This window comes from Oncorhynchus nerka, linkage group LG10 (assembly GCF_034236695.1).
Source record: "Oncorhynchus nerka isolate Pitt River linkage group LG10, Oner_Uvic_2.0, whole genome shotgun sequence".
Taxonomy (NCBI): Eukaryota; Metazoa; Chordata; class Actinopteri; order Salmoniformes; family Salmonidae; genus Oncorhynchus; species Oncorhynchus nerka.
Window position 1 is genome coordinate 96,809,511 of NC_088405.1, and position 20,565 is coordinate 96,830,075.

Genomic DNA, 20,565 nt, shown 5'->3' on the forward strand with positions numbered 1-20,565 from the left:
GGAGGAGGGGAGACGAGGGAGGAGGGGAGACGGAGGGGAGGTATGAGAGACGGAGGGAGGAGGGGAGACGGGAGGGAGGAGGGGAGACCGGAGGGAGGAGGGGAGACCGGAGGGAGGAGGGGAGACGGGAGGGAGGAGGGGAGATGGAGGGGAGGTATGAGAGACGGAGGGAGGAGGGAGAGGTAGGAGGAGACGGAGGGAGGAGGGGAGACGGGAGGGAGGAGGGGAGACGGGGGAGGAGGAGGAGGTATGAGAGACGGAGGGAGGAGGGGAGACGGGAGGGAGGAGGGGAGACGGGAGGGAGGAGGGGGAGGTATGAGAGACGGAGGGAGGAGGGGAGGGAGAGGGAGGGAGGTAGGAGAGACGGAGGGAGGAGGGGAGACGGAGGGAGGAGGGGAGGGACGAGGGGAGGAGGGGAGACGGAGGGGAGGTATGAGAGACGGAGGGAGGAAGGGGAGGTATGAGAGACGGAGGGAGGAGGGGAGACGGGAGGGAGGAGGGAGACGGGAGGGAGGAGGGGAGACGGAGGGGAGACGGGAGGGAGGTAGGAGAGACGGAGGGGAGGTATGAGAGACGGAGGGAGGAGGGGAGACGAGGGAGGAGGGGAGACGGAGGGGAGGTATGAGAGAGAGACGGAGGGAGGAGGGGGAGGTATGAGAGACGGAGGGAGGAGGGGAGACGGAGGGAGGTATGAGAGACGGAGGGAGGAGGGGGAGACGGGAGGGAGGGGAGGAGACGGAGGGGAGGTATGAGAGACGGAGGGAGGAGGGGCGGTATGAGAGACGGGAGGGAGGAGGGGAGACGGGAGGGAGGAGGGGAGACGGGAGGGAGGAGGGGAGACGAGGGAGGAGGGGAGACGGGAGAGAGGAGGGGAGACGGGAGGGGAGGTATGAGAGACGGAGGGAGGAGGGGAGGTATGAGAGACGGAGGGAGGAGGGGAGACGGAGGGGAGGTATGAGAGACGGAGGGAGGAGGGGAGACGGAGGGAGGTATGAGAGACGGAGGGAGGAGGGGAGACGGAGGGGAGGTATGAGCGACGGAGGGAGGAGGGGAGACGGAGGGGAGGTATGAGAGACGGAGGGAGGAGGGGAGGTATGAGACACGGAGGGAGGAGGGGAGACGGGAGGGGAGGTATGAGAGACGGAGGGAGGAGGGGAGGTATGAGAGACGGAGGGAGGAGGGGAGGTATGAGAGACGGAGATGAGGTATGAGAGGGAGGAGGGGTGGTATGAGAGACGGAGGGAGGAGGGGAGGTATGAGACATGGAGGGAGGAGGGGAGATATGAGAGACGGAGGGAGGTATGAGAGACGGAGGGAGGAGGGGAGGTATGAGAGACGGAGGGAGGAGGGGAGGAATGAGAGACGGAGGGAGGGGAGGAATGAGAGACCGAGGGAGGAGGGGAGGTATGAGAGACGGAGGGAGGAGGGGAGATAGAGACGGAGGGAGGGGAGGTATGAGAGACGGAGGGAGGAGGGGAGGTATGAGAGACGGAGGGAGGAGGGGAGATATGAGAGACGGAGGGAGGGGAGATATGAGACATGGAGGGAGGAGGGGAGGTAAGAGACACGGAGGGGAGAGAGGAGTAAAGGTAGAATAAATATAGTATAGACAGATTGTGCAACACATGCATGAGTGTGTTGGTGGAAGGAGACAGCTACTTGTCTGTGCAGGCATCAAGCTCTTAGCCTCATCTTTGCAGTAGTGGAGACAGCAGGACAAGATTACATCATCATTGTTTCCCTGGAGGGGGGAAGAGATGGTAAAATCCGTGACAAGAGGACCTGGGGCACTTGGACACACGTTTAAATATACACGTCACACACACACACACCTGTTGTCCGGAGGTGTCTTCGCTGCGGAAGGCGATAGACTCCAGTTGACTTCCTCTGCTGGTCAGCGCTCTGAGACAGGGCTCCCTGGCCTCGAACCCTCGCTCCAGAAACGCCACGGCAACCTTAGCCTTCTCCTGGACCGACCGGGCGTGGGTCGGTCCACCACCACCGGCGTTTCCACGACTGCCACTGCCACCACGCCCACTGCCAGAGCCATCGCAGCTCTCCTGCCCCTTTGCCAGACCATCCAACTCTGTTATCACTGGAGAAGGGGAGGGAGAGAAGAGGGAGAGAAGAGAGAGAGAAGAGGAAGGAGAGAGAAGAGGGCAAAGACATCTACAGTCAGAACTAAACATTCCCCTAACACCTAAAACCTGATATTGATGGCTGCCTAACTGTCTCTCTCACTCTCTGCTCGGGAAACACATGTTTACGTTGCCAAAGCAAGTGGAATAGACAAACAAAAAGGGAAATAAACAGTCAACATTACTCAGAAAAGTTGTAAAATAATCATTTGGCAGAAGCAATCAGGCTAGGCTAGGGCAGGTTAGGCTTGGGTAGGGTCGGCTAGGGCAGGTTAGGCTTGGGTAGGGTCGGCTAGGGCAGGTTAGGCTTGGGTAGGGTCGGCTAGGGCAGGTTAGGCTTGGGTAGGGTCGGCTAGGGCAGGTTAGGCTTGGGTAGGGTCGGCTAGGGCAGGTTAGGCTTGGGTAGGGTCGGCTAGGGCAGGTTAGGCTTGGGTAGGGTAGAGTCGGCCAGGCTTGGGTAGGGTCGGCTAGGGCAGGTTAGGCTTGGGTAGGGCTTGGGTAGGGTAGGGCAGGTTAGGCTTGGGTAGGGTCGTAGGATAGGTTAGGCTTGGGTAGGGTCGGCTAGGATTAGGTTAGGGTAGGGTCGGCTAGGGCAGGTTAGGCTTGGGTAGGGGCCAGGCTAGGGTAGGGCTTAGGCTTGGGCTAGGGTAGGCTAGGGGCTTGGGTAGGGTAGGCTAGGGTAGGTGGCTAGGCTAGGTTAGGCTAGGCTAGGGGTTAGAGGATAGGTAGGATAGGGTGAGGTAGGGTAGGGGTAGAGTAGGATAGGGCTAGGGTAGGGTAGGGTATAGGGTAGGCTAGGGTAGAGTAGGGTAGGCTAGGGTAGGGTAGAGTAGGATAGGCTAGGGTAGAGTAGGGTAGGCTAGGGTAGAGTAGGCTAGGGTAGAGTCGGATAGGCTAGGGTAGAGTAGGGTAGGCTAGGGTAGAGTAGGGTAGCGTAGGATAGGCTAGAGTAGGGTCGGCCAGGGTAGAGTAGGGTAGGTTAGAGTAGGGTCGGCCAGGGTAGGGTAGAGTAGGATAGGCTAGAGTAGGGTAGGGTAGAGTAGGATAGGCTAGGGTAGGGTAGGGTAGAGTAGGATAGGCTAGAGTAGGGTAGAGTAGGATAGGCTAGGGTAGGGTAGAGTAGGATAGGCTAGAGTAGGGTAGAGTAGGGTCGGCCAGGGTAGGGTAGGCTAGGGTAGGGTAGGGTAGGATAGGCTAGAGTAGGGTAGGCTAGGGTAGGGTAGAGTAGGGTAGGGTAGAGTAGGATAGGCTAGGGTAGGGTAGGATAGGCTAGAGTAGGGTAGAGTAGGGTAGGCTAGGGTAGGGTAGAGTAGGATAGGCTAGAGTAGGGTAGGCTAGGGTAGAGAGTAGGGTCGAGTCGGCCAGGCTTGGGTAGGCTCGGGTAGAGTCGGATAGGCCAGGGTAGAGTAGAGTAGGACAGGCCAGGGTAGGGTAGAGTCGGACAGGCCAGGGTAGGGTAGAGTCGGACAGGCCAGGGTAGGGTAGAGTCGGAGAGGCCAGGGTAGGGTAGAGTAGAGTAGGATCGGCTAGGGTAGAGTAGGATAGGCTAGCATAGGGTAGAGTCATTTTTTAAAATTCTTCAAGCTCTGTCAAGTTGGTTGTTGGCTACCTGCCGCCCCTACACTCTAACCACTAGACTACCTAACCCCTCTACACTCTAACCACTAGACTACATAATCCCCCTACACTCTAACCGCTAGGCTACCATAGGGTAGCCCCATACACTCTAACCACTAGGCTACCTGCCTCCCTACACTCTAACCACTAGACTACCTAACCCCTCTACTCTAGAGACTACCTGCCCCCCTACACTCTAACCGCTAGGCTACCTGCCGCCCCTACACTCTAACCACTAGGCTACCTGCCTCCCCTACACTCTAACCACTAGACTACCTGCCGCCCCTACACTCTAACCGCTAGGCTACCTGCCGCCCCTACACTCTAACCAAGACTACCTGCTTACACTCTAACCACTAGGCTGCCCCTACACTCTAACCACTAGGCTACCTGCCCCCTACACTCTAACCACTAGGCTACCTGCCCCCTACACTCTAACCACTAGGCTACCTGCCCCCCTACACTCTAACCACTAGGCTACCTGCCGCCCCTACACTCTAACCACTAGACTACCTGCCGCCCTACACTCTAACCACTAGGCTACCTGCCCCCTACACTCTAACCACTAGGCTACCTGCCGCCCCTACACTCTAACCACTAGGCTACCTGCCGCCCCTACACTCTAACCACTAGGCTACCTGCCCCCTACACTCTAACCACTAGACTACCTGCCTCCTCTACACTCTAACCACTAGGCTACCTGCCTCCCTACACTCTAACCACTAGGCTACCTGCCCCCTACACTCTAACCACTAGACTACCTGCCGCCCCTACACTCTAACCACTAGGCTACCTGCCGCCCCTACACTCTAACCACTAGGCTACCTGCCGCCCCTACACTCTAACCACTAGACTACCTGCGCCCCTACACTCTAACCACTAGGCTACCTGCCGCCCCTACACTCTAACCACTAGGCTACCTGCCCCCCTACACTCTAACCACTAGACTACCTGCCGCCCCTACACTCTAACCACTAGACTACCTGCCGCCCCTACACTCTAACCACTAGTCTACCTGCCGCCCCTACACTCTAACCACTAGACTACCCTGCCGCCTCTACACTCTAACCACTAGGCTACCTGCCGCCCAGTGTATATTTGGCCTTCTGTTTGAGGTTATTGTCCTGATGTAAGGTGAATGTCTCTCAGTGTCTGTTGGAAAGCAGACTGAACCAGTTTTTTTTTTGCCTGTGCTTCGCTCTATTCCGTTTTTTTTAATCCTAAAAACCAAACTCCCTAGTCCTTGCCAATGACAAGCATACCCATAACATGATGCAGCCACCACCATGCTTGAAAATATGAAGAGTGGTACTCAGTGATGTGTTGTGTTTGCCCCAAACACAACACGTTGTATTCGGGACATAAAGTTAATTTCTTTGCCCGATTTTTTTTTTGCAGTATTACTTTAGTGCCTTGTTGAAAACAGGAAGTTTTGGAATATTTTTTATTCAGTACAGGCTTTCTTCTTACTCTGTCAAATATGTTACTATTGTGGAGTAACTACACTGTTCTTGATCCATCCTCAGATCACACGTCACAGCCATTAAACTCTTAACTATTTTAAAATCACCATTGGCCTCATGGTGAAATTCCTGAGCGGTTTCTTTCCTCTCCGGCAACTGAGTTAGGAAGGACGCCTGTATCTTTGTATTGACTGGGTGTATTGATACACCATCCAAATTGAAATGAATAACTTCACCATGTTCAAAGGGATATTCAATGTCTGCTTTTTAAAACTATTTCAGCAATAGGTGCCCTTCTTGGCGAGGCTGTGGAAAACCTCCCTGGTCTTTGTGGTTGAATCTGTGTTTGACATTCACTGCTCAGACTGAGGGACCTTACAGATAATTATATGTGTTGGGGTAGTCGTTCAAAAAATCATGCTTAACCACTATTTTTGGACACAGTGAGTGTGCAATAATAGTGATTTATAATTATTATGTGACTTGTTAAACACGTTATTTTGGCAAAAAGGGGTTGAATACATATTGACTCAACTTTTCACTTTTAATTAATTTTGTAAACATTTCTACAAACATAATTCCACCGTTTTCATTATTGGTGTTATTGTGTGTAGGTCAGCGACACAAAACAAAAATAATCTACATTTAATCCATTTAAAACACAACAAAATGTGTGATAAAAGTCAAGGGGTGTGAATACCTTCTTAAGTCCCTGAGGTGTTGATGAATTCACTGTGTGTTTGTTAGTGTGTGGTTGTTAGTGTGTGGTAGTTAGTGTGTGGTAGTTAGTGTGTGGTAGTTAGTGTGTGGTAGTTAGTGTGTGGTCGTTAGTGTGTGGTCGTTAGTGTGTGGTAGTTAGTGTGTGGTCGTTAGTGTGTGATAGTTAGTGTGTGATAGTTACCTATGAGGGGCACCACCACAATGTACGTCCCAGACTGAAGCAGCGTCTTGAGGCCGGTGAGGTGGTCGATGAAACCGTTGGTGTCGGGGACCAGGAAAAGAGGACGGACCTCTAACTCCAACTGACCACACGTCTGTAACACCGCCTGCACGGAGGGAACACACACACACGCACGCACACACACACATACGCCTGAATACAACAGGTGTAGTAGACCTTACAGTGAAATGCTGAATACAACAGGTGTAGTAGACCTCACAGTGAAATGCTGAATACAACAGGTGTAGTAGACCTTACAGAGAAATGATGAATACAACAGGTGTAGTAGACCTCACAGTGAAATGCTGAATACAACAGGTGTAGTAGACCTTACAGTGAAATGCTGAATACAACAGGTGTAGTAGACCTTACAGTGAAATGCTGAATACAACAGGTGTAGTAGACCTTACAGTGAAATGCTGAATACAACAGGTGTAGTAGACCTTACAGTGAAATTATGAATACAACAGGTGTAGTAGACCTTACAGTGAAATGCTGAATACAACAGGTGTAGTAGACCTTACAGTGAAAGGATGAATACAACAGGTGTAGTAGACCTTACAGTGAAATGCTGAATACAACAGGTGTTGTAGACCTTACAGTGAAATGATGAATACAACAGGTGTAGTAGACCTCACAGTGAAATGATGAATACAACAGGTGTAGTAGACCTTACAGTGAAATTATGAATACAACAGGTGTAGTAGACCTTACAGTGAAATGCTGAATACAACAGGTGTAGTAGACCTTACAGTGAAATGCTGAATACAACAGGTGTAGTAGACCTTACAGTGAAATGCTGAATACAACAGGTGTAGTAGACCTGAAATAACAATGTGGAGGCTATATACAGGGGGTACCGGTACAGAGTCAATGTGGAGACTATATACAGGGTATTACGGTACAGAGTCAATGTGGAGGCTATATACAGGGGGTACCGGTACAGAGTCAATGTGGAGGCTATATACAGGGGGTACCGGTACAGAGTCAATGTGGAGGCTATATACAGGGGGTACCGGTACAGAGTCAATGTGGAGGCTATATACAGGGTATTACGGTACAGAGTCAATGTGGAGGCTATATACAGGGTGTTATGGTACAGAGTCAATGTGGAGGCTATATACAGGGTATTACGGTACAGAGTCAATGTGGAGGCTATATACAGGGTGTTATGGTACAGAGTCAATGTGGAGGCTATATACAGGGTATTACGGTACAGAGTCAATGTGGAGGTTATATACAGGGTGTTACGGTACAGAGTCAATGTGGAGGCTATATACAGGGTGTTACGGTACAGAGTCAATGTGGAGGCTATATACAGGGTGTTACGGTACAGAGTCAATGTGGAGACTATATACAGGGTATTACGGTACAGAGTCAATGTGGAGGCTATATACAGGGGGTACCGGTACAGAGTCAATGTGGAGGCTATATACAGGGGGTACCGGTACAGAGTCAATGTGGAGGCTATATACAGGGTGTTATGGTACAGAGTCAATGTGGAGGCTATATACAGGGTATTACGGTACAGAGTCAATGTGGAGGTTATATACAGGGTGTTACGGTACAGAGTCAATGTGGAGGCTATATACAGGGTGTTACGGTACAGAGTCAATGTGGAGGCTATATACAGGGGGTACCGGTACAGAGTCAATGTGGAGGCTATATACAGGGTGTTATGGTACAGAGTCAATGTGGAGGCTATATACAGGGTATTACGGTACAGAGTCAATGTGGAGGTTATATACAGGGTGTTACGGTACAGAGTCAATGTGGAGGCTATATACAGGGTGTTACGGTACAGAGTCAATGTGGAGGCTATATACAGGGGGTACCGGTACAGAGTCAATGTGGAGACTATATACAGGGTATTACGGTACAGAGTCAATGTGGAGGCTATATACAGGGGGTACCGGTACAGAGTCAATGTGGAGGCTATATACAGGGGGTACCGGTACAGAGTCAATGTGGAGGCTATATACAGGGTGTTATGGTACAGAGTCAATGTGGAGGCTATATACAGGGTATTACGGTACAGAGTCAATGTGGAGGTTATATACAGGGTGTTACGGTACAGAGTCAATGTGGAGGCTATATACAGGGTGTTACGGTACAGAGTCAATGTGGAGGCTATATACAGGGGGTACCAGTACAGAGTCAATGTGGAGGCTATATACAGGGTATTACGGTACAGAGTCAATGTGGAGGCTATATATAGGGGGTACTGGTACAGAGTCAATGTGGAGGCTATATACAGGGTGTACCAGTACAGAGTCAATGTGGAGGCTATATACAGGGTATTACGGTACAGAGTCAATGTGGAGGCTATATACAGGGTATTACGGTACAGAGTCAATGTGGAGGTTATATACAGGGTGTTACGGTACAGAGTCAATGTGGAGGCTATATACAGGGTGTTACGGTACAGAGTCAATGTGGAGGCTATATACAGGGGGTACCAGTACAGAGTCAATGTGGAGGCTATATACAGGGTATTACGGTACAGAGTCAATGTGGAGGCTATATATAGGGGGTACTGGTACAGAGTCAATGTGGAGGCTATATACAGGGTGTACCAGTACAGAGTCAATGTGGAGGCTATATACAGGGGGTACCAGTACAGAGTCAATGTGGAGGCTATATACAGGGTATTACAGTACAGAGTCAATGTGGAGGCTATATACAGGGTGTTACGGTACAGAGTCAATGTGGAGGCTATATACAGGGGGTACCAGTACAGAGTCAATGTGGAGGCTATATACAGGGTATTATGGTACAGAGTCAATGTGGAGGCTATATACAGGGGGTACCGGTACAGAGTCAATGTGGAGGCTATATACAGGGGGTACCGGTACAGAGTCAATGTGGAGGCTATATACAGGGTGTTACAGTACAGAGTCAATGTGGAGGCTATATACAGGGTATTACGTTACAGAGTCAATGTGGAGGCTATATACAGGGTATTACGGTACAGAGTCAATGTGGAGGCTATATACAGGGTGTACCGGTACAGAGTCAATGTGGAGGCTATATACAGGGTGTACCGGTACAGAGTCAATGTGGAGGCTATATATAGGGTGTTACAGTACAGAGTCAATGTGGAGGCTATATACAGGGTGTTATGGTACAGAGTCAATGTGGAGACTATATACAGGGTATTACGGTACAGAGTCAATGTGGAGGCTATATACAGGGGGTACCGGTACAGAGTCAATGTGGAGGCTATATACAGGGGGTACCAGTACAGAGTCAATGTGGAGGCTATATACAGGGTATTACGTTACAGAGTCAATGTGGAGGCTATATACAGGGTATTACGGTACAGAGTCAATGTGGAGGCTATATACAGGGTGTACCGGTACAGAGTCAATGTGGAGGCTATATACAGGGTGTACCGGTACAGAGTCAATGTGGAGGCTATATAGGGTGTTACAGTACAGAGTCAATGTGGAGGCTATATACAGGGTGTTATGGTACAGAGTCAATGTGGAGACTATATACAGGGTATTACGGTCAGAGTCAATGTGGAGGCTATATACAGGGGGTACCGGTACAGAGTCAATGTGGAGGCTATATACAGGGGGTACCAGTACAGAGTCAATGTGGAGGCTATATACAGGGTATTACGGTACAGAGTCAATGTGGAGGCTATATACAGGGGGTACCGGTACAGAGTCAATGTGGAGGCTATATACAGGGGGTACCAGTACAGAGTCAATGTGGAGACTATATACAGGGGGTACCGGTACAGAGTCAATGTGGAGGCTATATACAGGGGGTACCAGTACAGAGTCAATGTGGAGGCTATATACAGGGGGTACCTGTACAGAGTCAATGTGGAGGCTATATACAGGGTATTACGGTACAGAGTCAATGTGGAGGCTATATACAGGGTGTACCGGTACAGAGTCAATGTGGAGGCTATATACAGGGTGTACCGGTACAGAGTCAATGTGGAGGCTATATATAGGGTGTTACAGTACAGAGTCAATGTGGAGGCTATATACAGGGTGTTATGGTACAGAGTCAATGTGGAGACTATATACAGGGTATTACGGTACAGAGTCAATGTGGAGGCTATATACAGGGGGTACCGGTACAGAGTCAATGTGGAGGCTATATACAGGGGGTACCAGTACAGAGTCAATGTGGAGGCTATATACAGGGTATTACGTTACAGAGTCAATGTGGAGGCTATATACAGGGTATTACGGTACAGAGTCAATGTGGAGGCTATATACAGGGTGTACCGGTACAGAGTCAATGTGGAGGCTATATACAGGGTGTACCGGTACAGAGTCAATGTGGAGGCTATATATAGGGTGTTACAGTACAGAGTCAATGTGGAGGCTATATACAGGGTGTTATGGTACAGAGTCAATGTGGAGACTATATACAGGGTATTACGGTACAGAGTCAATGTGGAGGCTATATACAGGGGGTACCGGTACAGAGTCAATGTGGAGGCTATATACAGGGGGTACCAGTACAGAGTCAATGTGGAGGCTATATACAGGGTATTACGGTACAGAGTCAATGTGGAGGCTATATACAGGGGGTACCGGTACAGAGTCAATGTGGAGGCTATATACAGGGGGTACCAGTACAGAGTCAATGTGGAGACTATATACAGGGGGTACCGGTACAGAGTCAATGTGGAGGCTATATACAGGGGGTACCAGTACAGAGTCAATGTGGAGGCTATATACAGGGGGTACCTGTACAGAGTCAATGTGGAGGCTATATACAGGGTGTACCGGTACAGAGTCAATGTGGAGGCTATATACAGGGGGTACCGGTACAGAGTCAATGTGGAGGCTATATACAGGGTATTACGGTACAGAGTCAATGTGGAGGCTATATACAGGGTATTACAGTACAGAGTCAATGTGGAGACTATATACAGGGGGTACCGGTACAGAGTCAATGTGGAGACTATATACAGGGTGTTACGGTACAGAGTCAAAGTGGAGGCTATATACAGGGTATTACGGTACAGAGTCAATGTGGAGGCTATATACAGGGTGTTACGGTACAGAGTCAAAGTGGAGGCTATATACAGGGTATTACGGTACAGAGTCAATGTGGAGGCTATATACAGGGTATTACGGTACAGAGTCAATGTGGAGGCTATATACAGGGTATTACGGTACAGAGTCAATGTGGAGGCTATATACAGGGGGTACCAGTACAGAGTCAATGTGGAGGCTATATACAGGGTATTACGGTACAGAGTCAATGTGGAGGCTATATACAGGGTATTACGGTACAGAGTCAATGTGGAGGCTATATACAGGGGGTACCAGTACAGAGTCAATGTGGAGGCTATATACAGGGTATTACAGTACAGAGTCAATGTGGAGGCTATATACAGGGGGTACTGGTACAGAGTCAATGTGGAGGCTATATACAGGGTATTACAGTACAGAGTCAATGTGGAGACTATATACAGGGGGTACCGGTACAGAGTCAATGTGGAGGCTATATACAGGGGGTACCGGTACAGAGTCAATGTGGAGACTATATACAGGGGGTACCGTACAGAGTCAATGTGGAGGCTATATACAGGGGTACCGGTATCAATGTGGAGGCTATATACAGGGGTACTGGTACAGAGTCAATGTGGAGGCTATATACAGGGTATTACAGTACAGAGTCAATGTGGAGGCTATATACAGGGTATTACAGTACAGAGTCAATGTGGAGGCTATATACAGGGGGTACCGGTACAGAGTCAATGTGGAGGCTATATACAGGGGTACCGCACAGAGTCAATGTGGAGGCTATATAGGGGTACCGCTACAGAGTCAATGTGGAGGCTATATACAGGGTATTACAGTACAGTGTCAATGTGTATATAGTGTGTGTTACCTGTATCTAGTCCCTGTGTGTGTATATAGGTTGTCTATAGTGTTTCTAGTGTAGTGTGTGTATATAGTGTAGTGTGTATATAGTGTGTGTATAGTGTTTCTAGTGTAGTGTGTATATAGTGTATATATAGTGTAGTGTGTATATAGTGTGTGTATAGTGTATATAGTGTAGTGTGTATATAGTGTATATAGTGTAGTGTGTATATAGTGTATATATAGTGTAGTGTATATAGTGTGTATATAGTGTAGTGTGTATATAGTGTGTGTATAGTGTATATAGTGTAGTGTGTATATAGTGTGTGTATAGTGTAGTGTATATAGTGTGTATATAGTGTAGTGTGTATATAGTGTGTGTATAGTGTATATAGTGTAGTGTATATAGTGTGTATATAGTGTAGTGTGTATATATAGTGTGTATAGTGTATATAGTGTAGTGTGTATATAGTGTGTGTATATAGTGTGTATATAGTGTAGTGTGTATATAGTATAGTATGTATATAGTGTGTATATAGTATAGTGTGTATATAGTATAGTGTGTATATAGTGTGTATATAGTATAGTGTGTATATAGTGTGTATAGTGTGTATATAGTGTGTATAGTGTGTATATAGTGTGTATAGTGTGTATAGTGTGTATAGTGTGTATATAGTGTGTATAGTGTGTATATAGTGTGTATATAGTGTGTATAGTGTGTATAGTGTGTATATAGTGTGTATAGTGTGTATATAGTGTGTATATAGTGTGTATAGTGTGTATATAGTGTGTATATAGTATAGTGTGTATAGTATAGTGTGTATATAGTGTGTATATAGTATAGTGTGTATATAGTGTGTATATAGTATAGTGTGTATATAGTGTGTATATAGTATAGTGTGTATATAGTGTGTATATAGTATAGTGTGTATATAGTGTGTATATAGTATAGTGTGTATATAGTGTGTATAGTGTGTATATAGTGTGTATAGTGTGTATATAGTGTGTATATAGTGTGTATAGTGTGTATATAGTGTGTATATAGTATAGTGTGTATATAGTGTGTATATAGTATAGTGTGTATATAGTGTGTATATAGTGTGTGTATAGTGTGTATATAGTGTGTATATAGTGTGTATAGTGTGTATAGTGTGTATATAGTGTGTATATAGTGTGTATAGTGTGTATAGTGTGTATATAGTGTAGTGTATATATATAGTGTGTATAGTGTGTATATAGTATAGTGTGTATATAGTATAGTGTGTATATAGTATAGTGTATATAGTGTATATAGTATAGTGTGTATATAGTGTGTATATAGTGTGTATAGTGTGTATATAGTGTGTATAGTGTGTATATAGTGTGTATAGTGTAGTGTGTATATAGTGTATATAGTGTGTATATAGTGTATATAGTATAGTGTGTATATAGTGTATATAGTGTGTATAGTGTAGTGTATATATAGTGTGTATAGTGTGTATATAGTATAGTGTGTATATAGTATAGTGTATATATAGTATAGTGTATATAGTATAGTGTGTATATAGTGTATATAGTGTGTATAGTGTAGTGTATATATAGTGTGTATAGTGTGTATAGAGTGTGTATAGAGTGTGTATATAGTGTAGTGTGTATATAGTGTGTGTATAGTGTAGTGTGTATATAGTGTGTGTATAGTGTATATAGTGTAGTGTATATAGTGTGTATATAGTGTATATATAGTGTAGTGTGTATATATAGTGTGTATAGTGTATATAGTGTAGTGTGTATATATGTGTGTATATAGTGTGTGTATAGTGTAGTGTATATAGTGTAGTGTGTATATAGTATAGTGTGTATATAGTGTGTATATAGTATAGTGTGTATATAGTGTGTATATAGTATAGTGTGTATATAGTGTGTATATAGTGTGTATAGTGTGTATAGTGTGTATATAGTGTATATAGTGTGTATAGTGTGTATAGTGTGTATATAGTGTGTATATAGTGTGTATAGTGTAGTGTATATATAGTGTGTATAGTGTGTATATAGTGTATATAGTATAGTGTGTATATAGTGTGTATATAGTATAGTGTGTATATAGTGTGTATATAGTATAGTGTATATAGTGTATATAGTATAGTGTGTATAGTGTAGTGTATATATAGTGTGTATAGTGTGTATAGAGTGTGTATAGAGTGTAGTGTGTATATAGTGTAGTGTGTATATAGTGTGTATATAGTGTGTATATAGTGTGTATATAGTGTAGTGTGTATATAGTGTGTATAGTGTGTATAGTGTGTATATAGTGTATATAGTATAGTGTGTATATAGTGTGTATATAGTATAGTGTGTATATAGTGTGTATAGTGTGTATAGTGTGTATATAGTGTATATAGTATAGTGTGTATATAGTGTGTATATAGTATAGTGTGTATATAGTGTGTATATAGTGTGTATATAGTATAGTGTGTATATAGTGTGTATAGTGTGTATATAGTGTATATAGTATAGTGTGTATATAGTGTGTATATAGTATAGTGTGTATATAGTGTGTATATAGTATAGTGTATATAGTGTATATAGTATAGTGTGTATATAGTGTATATAGTGTGTATAGTGTAGTGTATATATAGTGTGTATAGTGTGTATAGAGTGTGTATAGAGTGTAGTGTGTATATAGTGTAGTGTGTATATAGTGTGTATATAGTGTGTATATAGTGTGTATATAGTGTGTATATAGTGTAGTGTGTATATAGTGTGTATATAGTGTGTATATAGTGTGTATATAGTGTAGTGTGTATATAGTGTGTATAGTGTGTATATAGTGTGTATAGTGTGTATATAGTGTAGTGTGTATAGAGTGTGTGTTACCTGTATCTTGTCTCTGCGTCTCTGTTGCTCAGCCAGTTTGTTGGTGAGGGCGCTGCGTCTGGCCCGGAGCTCTCGGATGTCGTCCTCACTGCCATCATCACCGTCCGACACAGACGACTCCGCCTCCACGATGACGTCATCACTCTGCGACACAGCAACGGAAGACAATTACACACACACACACACGACTCAGCTAACCAAGGTCTTCATGAAGGTGACTAGTTGCTATGTGATAACTGACCATTTACATGGAAATCAATGTTGTGAGGTTTAGCATTAAAACACGGTTGAATCAGCTGTTTGACTTCCGTTGTTTGGGTAAAAGCCAGCGACACACAGGGGACAGGAGACGGACACACCTCTCTCTCTGTCTGCGAGTCCTGTCTGCTGCGTGCGTCGCCGGGGCGACCGGGTTGGGGAGAGGTTGCCATGGAGACGTACTTCCCTCCTTTAAAAGCCAGGAGAGGTTCTTCCTGTCCACACAGAGCCTCCAGGAAATACTTCAATACTGTTACCCTTTTACAGTCAGCAGCTATCGCCTAGAGAGAGGGAGAAAAGGGGGGGAGAGGGAGAGAAGGGGAGGAGAGGGAGAGAAGGGGGGAGAGGGAGAGAAGGGGAGGAGAGGGAGAGAAAGGGGGAGAGGGAGAGAAGGGGAGGAGAGAAGGGGGGAGAGGGAGAGAAGGGGAGGAGAGAAGGGGGAGAGGGAGAGAAGGGGAGGAGAGGGAGAGAAGGGGGAGAGGGAGAGAAGGGGAGGAGAGGGAGAGAAGGGGGAGAGGGAGAGAAGAGGGAGAGAAGGGGAGGAGAGGGAGAGAAGGGGAGGAGAGGGAGAGAAGGGGAGGAGAGGGAGAAAAGGGGGAGAGGGAAAAAGGGGAGAGGGAGAGAAGGGGAGAGGGAGAGAAGGGAGGAGAGGGAGAGAAGGGGGAGAGGGAGAAAAGGGGAGAGGGAAAAAAAGGGGGAGAGGGAGAAAAGGGGGAGAGAGGGAGAAAAGGGGAGAGAGGGAGAAAAGGGGGAGAGGGAGAAAAGTGTGGAGAAAGGTGGGGAGAGGGAGAAAAGGGGGGAGAGGGAAAAAGGGGGAGAGAGGGAGAAAAGGGGGGAGAAAGGTGGGGAGAGGGAGAGAAGGGGAGGAGAGGGAGAGAAGGGGAGAAGAGAAGGGGAGGAGAGGGAGAGAAGGGGAGGAGAGGGAGAGAAGGGGGAGAGGGAGAGAAGGGGGAGAGGGAGAGAAGGGGGAGAGAAGGGGAGGAGAGGGAGAGAAGGGGAGGAGAGGGAGAGAAGGGGGAGAGGGAGAGAAGGGGAGAGGAGGGAGAGAAGGGGGAGAGGGAGAAAAGGGGGAGAGGGAAAAAAGGGGGAGAGGGAGAAAAGGGGGAGAGAGGGAGAAAGGGGGAGAGAGGGAGAAAAGGCGGAGAGAGGGAGAAAAGTGGGGAGAAAGGTGGGAGAGGGAGAAAAGGGGGAGGAGAGGGAAAAAAGGGGGAGAGAGGGAGAAAAGTGGGGAGAAAGGTGGGGAGAGGGAGAAAAGGGGGGAGAGGGAGAGAATATTGGCCTACTGATACGGTTTTGTGTGTGTTAGTGTGTGTGTATGGTGGATAAACTCACTGTATCCCCGGTGCAGTCTACGTAGCAGGGTTCCTGTGGGGCAGCGAGCAGCGGGACGAAGCCGGCCAGTAGCCTGTCCTCCTCCAATAGCAGCAGGCGGAGCTCCTCATCCCCCTCGCCTCCGTCCCCGTCCGCCTTGTACAGTGGCGCCTCGCCGTGGTCGACACGCGCCAACGCGTTACACAGGTCTGCCAGGCTACGCCACACATCAAGACTACAGCTACAGGGGGAGAGAGAGCAGAGTGTGTGTGTCAGTCAGTGTGTGTGTCAGTGTGTGTCAGAGTGTGTGTGTGTGTGTCAGAGTGTGTGTGTGTCAGAGTGTGTGTGTCAGAGTGTGTGTGTGTGTCAGTCAGTGTGTGTGTGTCAGTGTGTGTGTGTGTCAGTCAGTGTGTGTGTGTCAGTGTGTGTGTGTCAGTGTGTGTGTGTCAGAGTGTGTGTGTCAGAGTGTGTGTGTCAGTCAGTGTGTGTGTGTCAGTGTGTGTGTGTCAGTGTGTGTGTGTGTCAGTGTGTGTGTGTGTCAGTCAGTGTGTGTGTGTCAGTGTGTGTGTGTGTGTGTGTCAGTGTGTGCCTTAGAATCTTTTAAATTAAAAGTCTATTGAAATTGAGTGCCAATTCTACCCACCCAGGCAACAAACAGGGAAAAAAGAGCTCATCGTGTGTGTGTATGTGTACTTACTCTATACGGCAAGGTGGAGGATTCCATTGGTTGGGGTGTCCAAGCATCCAATCAGACCAGACCTTGACGCTAGGCAGCAGCTCCCTCAGGTCCAATGGAAAGGCAGAAACTCTCACCATCCCCTCCTGCCCCTCTTCTCTCTCCTCCGCTGGGATGGGCTCTGAGTGATTGAGATGTAGGGAGTGAGTGCTTAATAAAATAATTAGCAAATGAGTGCCGATTTACTTCGATCAAGAGGCTAACAAGGAGGCTACTCCTAGCACGGTGCTTCTGAATAAACAGTGCCTCTTCTCAGGATTCCTGAGAGGGACAGGCGGATACATTTGTGATGAGCCAGTTTCGCCAACAAGATTGTTTGGCTCGGAGCTCTCCACCCCCAAATATTTACTGTGGCAACAGTGCTCTCAAGTGGCTCGGTCAATGGGGGGGGGGGGGGGGGGGGGGGGGAGTAAGTTACCGGTTGCCAAGGTCCCCGAACCTGGTATGGGCCGGGCATCAGAATGCACCACGTTCAGACGCGGTCCTCAGGGTGTTGGATCGATAAAACATCCCAGTCCTCGGGGTGTTGGATCGATAAAACAGCCCAGTCCTCAGGGTGTTGGATCGATAAAACATCCCAGTCCTCGGGGTGTTGGATATGAAAAACATCCCAGTCCTCAGGGTGTTGGATATGAAAAACATCCCAGTCCTCAGGGTGTTGGATCGATAAAACATCCCGGTCCTCAGGGTGTTGGATCGATAAAACATCCCAGTCCTCAGGGTGTTGGATCGATAAAACGTCCCAGTCCTCGGGGTGTTGGATCGATAAAACATCCCAGTCCTCGGGGTGTTGGATCGATAAAACATCCCAGTCCTCAGGGTGTTGGATCGATAAAACATCCCAGTCCTCAGGGTGTTGGATCGATAAAACATCCCAGTCCTCGGGGTGTTGGATATGAAAAACATCCCAGTCCTCAGGGTGTTGGATCGATAAAACATCCCAGTCCTCAGGGTGTTGGATATGAAAAACATCCCAGTCCTCAGGGTGTTGGATATGAAAAACATCCCAGTCCTCAGGGTGTTGGATCGATAAAACATCCCAGTCCTCAGGGTGTTGGATCGATAAAACATCCCAGTCCTCAGGGTGTTGGATCGATAAAACGTCCCAGTCCTCGGGGTGTTGGATCGATAAAACATCCCAGTCCTCGGGGTGTTGGATCGATAAAACATCCCAGTCCTCAGGGTGTTGGATCGATAAAACATCCCAGTCCTCAGGGTGTTGGATCTGAAAAACATCCCAGTCCTCAGGGTGTTGGATCGATAAAACATCCCAGTCCTCGGGGTGTTGGATACGAAAACATCCCAGTCCTCAGGGTGGCGCTGGGCACCTCATGAGATAATATATGAGAGACTAGCAGCGTGTTTCGTCCAGTGGCGGACATGCAGAGTGTTGCCATGGGTGATGAGGACATGCAGAGTGTTACCATGGGTGATGAGGACATGCAGAGTGTTACCATGGGTGATGAGGACATGCAGTGTTACCATGGGTGATGAGGACATGTAGAGTGTCACCATGGGTGATGAGGACATGCAGAGTGTTACCATGGGTGATGGGGACATGCAGTGTCACCATGGGTGATGAAGACATGCAGAGTGTCACCATGGGTGATGAGGACATGTAGAGTTGAGGACATGTAGAGTGTCACCATGGGTGGTGAGGACATGCAGAGTGTCACCATGGGTGACGAGGACATGCAGAGTGTCACCATGGGTGACGAGGACATGCAGAGTGTCACCATGGGTGATGAAGATATGCAGAGTGTCACCATGGGTGATGAGGACATGTAGAGTTGAGGACATGCAGACTGTCACCATGGGTGATGAAGACATGCAGACTGTCACCATGGGTGATGAGGACATGCAGAGTTGAGGACATGCAGACTGTCACCATGGGTGATGAGGACATGTAGAGTTGAGGACATGCAGACTGTCACCATGGGTGATGAGGACATGCAGAGTTGAGGACATGCAGACTGTCACCATGGGTGATGAGGACATGCAGAGTTGAGGACATGCAGACTGTCACCATGGGTGATGAGGACATGTAGAGTTGAGGACATGCAGACTGTCACCATGGGTGATGAGGACATGCAGAGTTGAGGACATGCAGAGTGTCACCATGGGTGATGAGGACATGCAGAGTGTCACCATGGGTGATGAGGACATGCAGACTGTCACCATGGGTGATGAGGACATGTAGAGTTGAGGACATGCAGACTGTCACCATGGGTGATGAGGACATGCAGACTGTCACCATGGGTGATGAGGACATGCAGAGTTGAGGACATGCAGACTGTCACCATGGGTGATGAGGACATGCAGAGTGTCACCATGGGTGGCGAGGACATGCAGACTGTCACCATGGGTGATGAGGACATGTAGAGTTGAGGACATGCAGACTGTCACCATGGGTGATGAGGACATGTAGAGTTGAGGACATGCAGACTGTCACCATGGGTGATGAGGACATGTAGAGTTGAGGACATGCAGACTGTCACCATGGGTGATGAAGACATGCAGAGTGTCACCATGGGTGATGAGGACATGTAGAGTTGAGGACATGCAGACTGTCACCATGGGTGATGAAGACATGCAGAGTGTCACCATGGGTGATGAGGACATGTAGAGTTGAGGACATGCAGACTGTCACCATGGGTGATGAGGACGGTGACGCATCTTCCCAGATCTCACAACGTGGGTGCGGATCTACTTTCCGTGAGGGGGGGGTCCTATCTCTACGGAGTGGAGACTGCACCCCTCGGTTGTGGCCAATGTACACTAACAGTCAAAAGATTGTACAATAATAGTGAATACAACAAAACTATTAAATAACACATACGAAATCATGTAGTAACCCAAACAAAAGTTTAACAAATTAAAATATATTTTATATTGGAGATTCTTCAATGAAGTCACCGTTGGCCTTGATGACAGCTTTGCACAATCTTGGCATTCTCTCAACCAGCTTCACCTGGAATGCTTTTCCAACAGTCTTGAAGGAGTTCCCACATATGCTGAGCACTTTTTGGCTGATTTTCCTTAACTCTGCGGTCCAACTCATCCCAAACCAACTCAAGAGATTGTGGAGGCCAGGTCATCTGATGCAGCACTCCATCACTCTCCTTCTTGGTCAAATAGCCCTTACACAGCCTGGAGGTGTGATTTGGATCATTGTTCTGTTTAAAAACAAATGACAGCCCCACTAAGTGCAAACCAGATGAGATGGCGTATCGCTGCAGAATGCTGTGGTAGCCATGCTGGTTAAGTGTGCCTTGAATTCTAAATAAATCACAGACAGTTTCACCAGCAAAGCACCATCACACCTCCTCCTCCATGCTTCACGGTGGGAACCACACATACAGAGATCATCAATTCACCTACTCCGAGTCTCACAAAGACACGGCGG

The 20,565-nt window shown here is 47.7% G+C and overlaps 1 protein-coding gene across 1 annotated transcript in view; it reads right to left on the reverse strand.

Moving 5' to 3' along the window:
• LOC115125415 (telomerase-binding protein EST1A-like) overlaps positions 1–20,565 on the reverse strand; it is a 51,148-nt gene that overhangs the window by 7,125 nt on the left and 23,458 nt on the right. Inside the window, exons 12-18 of the mRNA XM_065023987.1 lie at positions 17,121–17,280; positions 16,445–16,664; positions 15,214–15,393; positions 14,855–14,998; positions 6,120–6,264; positions 1,833–2,095; positions 1,660–1,741 (exon numbers count right to left, since the gene is read on the reverse strand). Coding sequence (XP_064880059.1) covers positions 1,660–1,741; positions 1,833–2,095; positions 6,120–6,264; positions 14,855–14,998; positions 15,214–15,393; positions 16,445–16,664; positions 17,121–17,280 — 1,194 coding nt within the window. The remainder of the gene's footprint in view (positions 1–1,659; positions 1,742–1,832; positions 2,096–6,119; positions 6,265–14,854; positions 14,999–15,213; positions 15,394–16,444; positions 16,665–17,120; positions 17,281–20,565) is intronic.